At 37.4% G+C, this 8,490-nt stretch overlaps 1 protein-coding gene across 4 annotated transcripts in view; it reads right to left on the bottom strand.

The window, feature by feature from the left end:
* Window positions 1-204: 204 nt before the first annotated feature.
* The window catches only part of SETBP1 (SET binding protein 1), a 289,316-nt gene continuing 281,030 nt past the window's right edge, over window positions 205-8,490 (bottom strand). For all 4 annotated transcript variants that reach the window (XM_085629078.1, XM_085629060.1, XM_085629069.1 and 1 more), the window contains one exon: window positions 205-3,657. In XM_085629078.1, the coding sequence (XP_085485204.1) occupies window positions 3,164-3,657 (494 nt within the window). In that variant the 3' untranslated portion in view covers window positions 205-3,163. The remainder of the gene's footprint in view (window positions 3,658-8,490) is intronic.

The raw sequence follows: 8,490 nt of genomic DNA, 5'->3' as shown, positions 1-8,490 counted from the left end.
TGCGTTCCAACTTCTAGCCAATTTTCTTTCATTAATGTAAAGCATACTAAACATGCTGTAAACACTATGAAAACTATGATTTAAGTATGAATTATTCAATTATTCACTGGTGGTTTGACTGCATGACATTACTACACCAAGGCTATTCAAATCCTTGATGATGTGAAACAGATGGTGAATAGGACAAAAAGCTCAGAACTCATGTTCGACTGAATTGAATTCCTTTAATTTCACACAATGAATAACATATGAATAGGATTAACTTTTTTTTAGTTAAGTGCTCTATACTGCTAACCTGATTTGGTAGCAAAAAGACTGAGCTTTCTTTTAGAAAAAAATGTTTAAAAACCACCATCTAAGATCATGAGGGAGCATGACATTAAAGCATGCCAGATGGATCTAAGCATCAAATAACAACAAGTCCATATCAATCTTTAAATGTACAAAATGCTTCATGAATAAAAACTGTTACAAAAAGAACATTTCAAACAATGTACAAGTTGTCTTCTTGCCTCTATATTCAATAAAATACAAATACATTTTTGCTCTAAAATATGTTTACATACAATCAAAGTAGAACATGCAAATACACTTTAAAAAAGGCTTTTAAAAACCACTTATGAATAAAAACTAAAAATTAGCCAGCACGACTTGTAAAACAATCTTGTGCCCCATTCTTTGTTTGAAATATATACATATTTAACACTTCATGTGCATTTAATATTTAGGAAATAGCTTAGAAAACAAAGAAACTAAAATGGGTTTTGAACATTACCCCCCACGGTTCCCATCTTATACTGTTTCTTTTTAGTGTTATTGAGACCTAGACAGGTATTGGAGACAATCCCGGAAAAAAAATGGATCCAGTTGCAATGTGCTTGTAATGGTCTTAGGGCTGCACCCTGGTGGAAAGGAAAAAAATCACAACCATGCTAACCAACACCTGGGTTACGCTAGCTGTAAAAATAAGGCTTGGGGTGTGTCTAGGGGCTCTGAAATACTGCATTGAAGTATGTAGTGGGCTTCTGAGGCACACTGACTTTACTCCATGTCTTCCGAGATCAAACCTCTGAAGTCACCGGAAAAAGTAATGATTTTTTTTTTTTTATCAGAATTTTAGTTAGTCTTTATACTAGCAAAAATATAAATGGAAAAGCCCAATACTGGAACATTGGTATGGAAGTAATTAGCTGTAGTATTACCAATTCAACCTTATGCCTTAAAACGGAGTCCTTTGTGATCCAAGTGCATTATATCTACTTATATCAGTCACGTCAAAGATTTGCTTTTCGTAAGTTACCCACTTCAGAATTTGAAGCATTAACTCACCAAACTATCCAATTTCACTGGAGCTCATTTTCAGGTAAAATAATTTAGCTACAACCCACTCCAAACCTAGGCAAACCAGGTTACATTTTTCTATTCCGAATGATCATTTAAAGCTCTATAATAGAAGAAGGACATTCATACCCAATAAATTACATTTGTACGCCCCATAGTCTACTTGGACTTCAACTCCAGAACAGTATTACAACTGTAGACTTTCAAGATATCAACTATAGAAATACAGATCAGACCAGGAGGAACAAGGCATTTTTGGAAAATGTTAATTAAGCTCCCTTTAGCGTTTACTTCTGAATAGATTGCATACTTGCTGTTTTGGTCTTATTGTCAAGATATTTATACTTTTGGGTGTATAAGCTTTCCCAATGACCTTACGTTTCCTCGACTTTACACTTACTTCAAAGCTCTTGAAACAGGATAGCAGTTAAATGCTAGCCTATTTTTCTATTATACGGTCTCCCTCTCACCACCCTCCCAAAGCACAGGTGTTTGCTTCATCACAATGGATCACATCTTGCCAAGTTTTATGTTTGGTATCAAGAAAAATGAAAACTACCTGCATAACACCTACCAGTGACAAACATTACTGCAATGGAATAGTTAAATAGTTACTCTTCTTTTGGCTATAACTGCATTGGGGTATGGTTTGGAAACAGACATCAGAGACCGGAAATTCTATCTAAATTGATGGTTGAAGTACAAGTTGAATGAAAATGTACAAATTGAATTGACCATTTAAGAGACCATTTGCCACAAACAGATTTCATCCATGCAGACAGATAACTTTATACTTACATTATGTACAAACACATCATTTCACTTTTCATTAAGGCAACCACAATTTGGAATCCTTGTCCAAAGTGGCTTAATACAATTGCAGTGGCAATTACCCTTAGTTCTGTGTTACTGTTTTGCAAGAAGTACGTACACCTACTCCTTTAAAAGGAATATCTGTTAAGAACGGACTGACTTTTACTGCTTTATTTTAACATGTTTTAGAGAAATTGTTTTCTTTTCTTTCATAAACATACCAAGGTTTCGCAAGCTATTTCTTGTGAGAGTTGGATTTTTCATGATTCACCAAATCTATCTCCTTTCTGCAGATATGAACTACTGTGATTAAACTTAGTTCCTGGCCTTATTGAAAATGGCCTTATTGAAAATGCCACTGAGTGAGCTTGTCTGTGAACAAAGCTCTTTGATAATAGAATATTTTAATGTTCGCTTTAGGTTAGCACTTGGTGTGTGTGTGTGTTGTGTATGCAAGCGAGTGCACGTGTGTCAACGTAAGGCTCTACTATTTCCCTATATTTGCTGCAGAAATGTGAAACTAGGCAGTAGTAACTGAGTGAATGTGCAGCAATAGGTGGACGCAGGCAATCATGATTGAAACAAAATGGAAAAACTGAGCAACCAGAAAGATCAAAGACGGTGAATTCACACATTTTTACAGCAATGTGTTTTCTGATGGGTGTTTACTTTTTATTTTTTAAATAAACCATCACAAATGGGGTTAAGATATGTACTTCTGCTGAATATTTTTGTACCTAGTACAACCATTTACATAGATACAAGAATGCAATACAAAAGTGTTGCTCCATTTTGAAAATGCTGCCAATTTCACGGCTGGCTGTGATGATACCACTTTTAGGTCTATGCCATGGGATAAACGGTCAACAAGATTGGTATGGTGCTGCCTGTCATGCAGAATGAATAACAGGTAAGATGATGTAGCAGGTGGCACAGGGATTTGTACACTCCTCAATTCAGACCTTTTGTGTGCAGCACCTGTGCTGGCATTCAGTTAGTCTTGGTATTGCTAAGGAAGGATGGCAAGTTCATGTCCTCTGGTCTTCCTGTGTCTTTTCACATTCACTTCCTCAAGACTCTTGTAGTTTTGCTTGCCACCCCTTGGTTGACAAGGAGGCTGAGTCTCTCGGGCCATGTGCACAACTGACTCTATGGTGTCCATGACTGCATCTTTTCTAGGAACTTCCACACATATGGAATTTGAAGCGTACCTTTGACCTCGCTTGCTTGGAAGGTCAACACATTTTTCCAAAACAGGCATTTGGTCTCTGGAATCTTCCTCATAAGAGTAAGGTTGCTTCCTTGGGCGGCCTCGCCTCTTCTTTACAAAGTTATTGCCAGTCTTCGATTGTCTCTGTAGCCGCTTGGCTTTCAGGATTTTGTTAACATGATCCAAATTCTTTTTGGTGGACAAAATCTTTGAGAAATTGCACATCTTGCGCACTTCACTCTGAATAGCTTCTATTTCACAACGCTTGAATCTTTTCTGTCCAGGTGGACCTACTGCTCAAAAGAAAGAACATGTATTACTACAGATTAAAGTACAAAACATATAAATTTCCTTTTAAACTGAAAAACAACATATCAAATAAATAAGGATTTTATGATTGGTTGGCGACTAGCAATGATGGGCAAACTTGATAGTACAAGAACACATCGCAAATCATGTAGCGGTACAACGATTACAACTTCCTCGAAAACATATACTGAACATCTCTATAAGACTTCTTGACAATAATACACATGTTTATGCCTCTTGTCTAAAATAAAGAAAATCTCCATTCGAGTGGCAGACTCGTGGGAGGGAGAACAAAGGGTATCCAAGGTTCCAAACATTGGACTGCCTGTGAGCAGAGCCCAATACCCTCATGTTCATCTTGCATTCAGTTGGACTCTACATTCCTCCTCCAACCCTACCTCGTCTGCTGCTCATCCTTTCACACTCTCTAGTAGCTCTAAAGCTATTTGTTTATTGCTTTACAAAACTTACAAATAGCCCACATAAATTGAATTCCTACCTATGGTTCGGAGTTCAAGACACTGTGCAGCTACTTTGAAGCTAATACATTTAAAAGTATGCACTCAAGTGTAATTTGACTAATTAAGTCAAATTTAAAAAAGCTGAATATATTTACCGGGACTGGAGGATACTTGTTGACTTTTTGTTCACACTTTGTATACCTTTCAATAATAAATTGTTTATAAAATAATGGGCAATAGTGAGGGCCAGTGGATGCATGCAATTCTGTGTCTGTAGTGCTTATGGCATAATTGTGGACTACAATGTTAGCCACATAATTTGACAATTATGCATACTACACAAAAATATTGTTTGTAGCTAAAATGCATGAAAATCAATCTGCAAGGTATGCCACATAATGTGGCTTTTTGCCGCATAATTTAAGATAATCTTGCTACATAATTTGGTTGTCCTTGACACATTCATTGCAGCCCCCACTATGGTAAATCTCTGCAGAGTAGTTGGGCTGTCTTTATGATGATAAAATCCTCATTTCACAGAGAACTGTGAAATATTTCCCATCTTGCATGCTTTCCTGCAAAATAAGGGTTTGTATACCACTTCATTTAGTGTAATAAAAGCACCCAAAAATATAAAATATACAAACACAGGCCTAGATAGTAACAGTTGTCAATGAATACACCCACAATGCTTCGGACCAAAGCTCAACAGTAAAAGCAGCAGGACCACACCTGGAAATCGACATTTTCATAAGTCCTCCTGGAGATTTTTGTTTTAACACAGTAAAAGTTACAAGTTTACAGAAGTGATGGGAAATGGTCTAAGAATCCCAGATGTTTGACTTTGTTCACAATGATATTAATAACTTGGACCCAATGTGTGTGGTTGGGACCAGGTCCTCCTTCCTGGCAAGCAAAAACATAGAACACCACATTTGTATACAGCAAGATTTTTGTGCTGCGTGGCCTGTTATTTGGTTCCTTGGTCTTCTATGATGGGACAAAGATATCCATCTTAGCTTTACATGCTCTAAAGCCCAAGTAAGGAAAATAAAATATGTTTTTAAGGGCATCAGCCCTCAGTTATAGCGCAGGCTTGCTGCATTTCCAAGACAAGGAACCCTCCAGTGACTGCTAAAATGAACAGTGCGCATGTGACAGACAAAATATGGCTGCAGAGATTGAACGCTTTCTCTGCAATGGTAGTGGCACTTGAACTGATGTAGGCGAACCCTACAATGCAAGGATGCAACAACATGTAGCCACTAGACTGGACTCAAATTTTCAGCTCCTGGGATTAATATTATGGGCCCAGGTGCATCAACCCATAGGTCTTTTACAACTCTGCCAGGCTTATCAGATATGGTTCAGGCTATGGTACCTTGGTGGATCATGGACATTTTTAGGCCTTTTGCTAATTCTTGCCAAGAAATCTTTGGGGCTCGAGATAAGATGCACTACTTTCTTGAACTGGACAGCAGAGTATGGCCTTACACTGGCATACAACTCCTGGTAATGCCTCTCCTAGCATACTATTCTTGGTTGCACTAACCCTGCCACACTGTTCCTGTATGCACTGTTTTCCCAAACACTACTGATGACTAAGTATTGGGGTGTCTTTAACAAATGGAAAGACATTGTGTCAATTTGATGAATACTTCAAGAGTTTAGCTTTAGGTATGGAGTATTGAAAGGCGATAGATATGTATATAAAGTATTATTGATTGACATGTATATATGTGGTATCTGCATAGAACAGTCCAAACTAAAAGGTAGCAGAGCATTACACAATTTAACAGCTATTAAAGTGGTCTTACACTATTCCTAACACATTAATAAAAATGAAATGCTTATACGGTTTACCAGTTCCAATATTACTAATGATTAAAAATTTGACTAAGCGCCAAAACAAATCTAAATATAACTAACTCATATAATTAGAAGACATATAAAGCAGACAGCAGCAAACGTATATTGTGATTTAATAAACACAGGCTTTGCCTAGCTCTTAAATTGCTCATCGCAAGGAAGCTTTTTTCATTGGCAATTAAAAAACATCTCCTATTCAGTCCTACCGACTGTGCTCACTGAATTCCAGTAATATCTCCAATAACCCTTTACTGCATAATGTCTTTGTTGCCGGGGAACAATGCTGCAGAATGAAGGTTGCACACAGTGCCTGCATCCTCCATTGCTAAAATCTCTTATGGCTAATCTTCTGTATTAGACAATGTGGTAAGATCCACTTTCCCTCTAAATTTCTAAACCTACTCTTAAAATTCCTAATCCAGTGAGAAGATAAGACAATACACTCTTCTCAGAAGAGTCTTTGATCGAGCACTCTTTTTGCAGATAGAACACTTACTTTCCTAGGAAAGATGTTGCCAGAGGATGTATGAGCTACCAAGCTTTTCACACACTTCCATAAACATGTCTGATCTAATTCAATTTTAATCACCATTAGTATACTGTTCTCGTTCAGCTCTGTGAGGTTGATCAAGGAATACGAACCTGCCTCGATTTGATTTAGATACTACACTAGTATATTTTTCATTCTTTCCATAGAGACCACTTGCACAGCCAGCTTTTCTGAGTGAGGCACTAACTGCTGTTCTGTTCTCAGGTTATGAGTAAGGACATCTATTCACAGGAGGGCAAGACAGTACATTGGTAAAACTGAAATGCCTAAATTGCAGATTTTATTTAGGTTTGTTACAGCATCACAGTGAGACTGGTATATGGAATTTGGTCACTAATCTGTATTCCGGCAACATATTGATGATTGTATTTTTTTTTTTTTTTAAGATGCCATTGCAGAAGCCAACTAATTAATTGCATTTGCCAAAAATTGATTAAGATTAAAATATTATTTATTAGGAAATTCCATTTCAAACGTTGAACACAAATACCTCCATGCCCAAAACTCCCGATTTTCTGGTTTTGTTGCTTTAAGTTCCGAACTTGTGCAGATAAAAGTGGGTAATTAAAAGGATGGTGAGAAAATATGTGCCTCATTTGTGAATTCACAACCAACTGGTTCCATTAGGTGGTGCAGAGTATTTGGTCAAACATTCAATATTGAGCCAAATAGCTAAAAGCGCCTTCCACCACACCCTTACAGACGCACTTGGAAAAGGGTATGCTCTTTCATAACAGGAAAGAGTCTTTTGTGGGGAGAGTTTTTTTATCCTGCAAACTTCCCTTAAATCTCACTAATGCTAGGATTATCATCCGTGGATGAAACGTTTTCTGCATTTGGGTTTCCACATTACAATCTGGGCCTTTGTTACCCACTTTACATAGTTGGATAAAGGTTCACCTATATTCACCCTTTTAGAAAGTCGTTGGAATAATTACTTAACATTAACTCCCAGGAGCATGGCTCATCCCTGTTCTTCAGTAACACTTATGACAAAATCTTGCCAGTTTGCAGAGAGTAGTTTGCACTTTTCACAAGACTCCGCCAGCATGATTCTCTGCATAGTCCTACCTAGAATCTGCGATTCTACCCAATCTTTTAAAAGCCAGGTGAGTTCACAGTCGAGGTTTGAAAGACAAGAACGTTTTTGGTCTGATTTGACAGTGCAGCTGTATAAAGACCTTTTGTTACAAATTCTTAAAAATATATCAAGTATGGCCTTTGGCCCCATTCAAAGGAGTATTTCTCTCTCACCTCATGCAAACCGCTTGTTTACTGTATCATTCCATCTATGGAGTGCTTGTATTACAATTCATGAGGGACAATTTTATATTTAAAAATGTCACTAAATCATGAAAACTACATTTCATCAGTATACAGAAATTAGCCTTATTTTTCAATGCAGCAGGCTTTTTTTTAGTAATATTTTAGTCATGACGTAAAATGTGAGTCAGATCTACAGGCTTTGCAATTGGTGGTTGTTGAAGTTCAACATCTTATACCAGGTTGGAAAGGCTATTAGCAGTCAAAAATAGGCCAAAAAGGGTTGTATTTTGTAAATTTCATCTCAGAAAGTTCTGGAAGTAATAATGAACAGCCCATCCAGAAACTGTAGTTGTGAAACATTGGTAAAGTTGAAAAAGGCACAGGCCCACTTATCAACACACAGAACGGGTATGGGTGTGTATGTGTGTAAATATACATAAATGCGTTAGTCAAAAAAACACATAGGCATAGGCGCTACTGTAAACCAAGTGCAAGATCTCGGGTTTTCCAAAGTCTGGCTCCTATTAATTACACAACAAAATACATTTTCCATATGTAAACCAAAAGACACTTAAAGTTTGTGACTCACGGAGGACAAAGAAGACGGGGATGCAAACACTTTGGTGCTAACGCGCCATCTGAATGACTGTCATTACCGCTCCCTTTGGAGC

This window comes from Triturus cristatus, chromosome 2_1 (assembly GCF_964204655.1).
Source record: "Triturus cristatus chromosome 2_1, aTriCri1.1, whole genome shotgun sequence".
In the NCBI taxonomy this organism is placed as follows: domain Eukaryota; kingdom Metazoa; phylum Chordata; class Amphibia; order Caudata; family Salamandridae; genus Triturus; species Triturus cristatus.
Note: the sequence above shows the minus strand (reverse complement) of the source record. Positions and strands in the feature narration are given on the sequence as shown.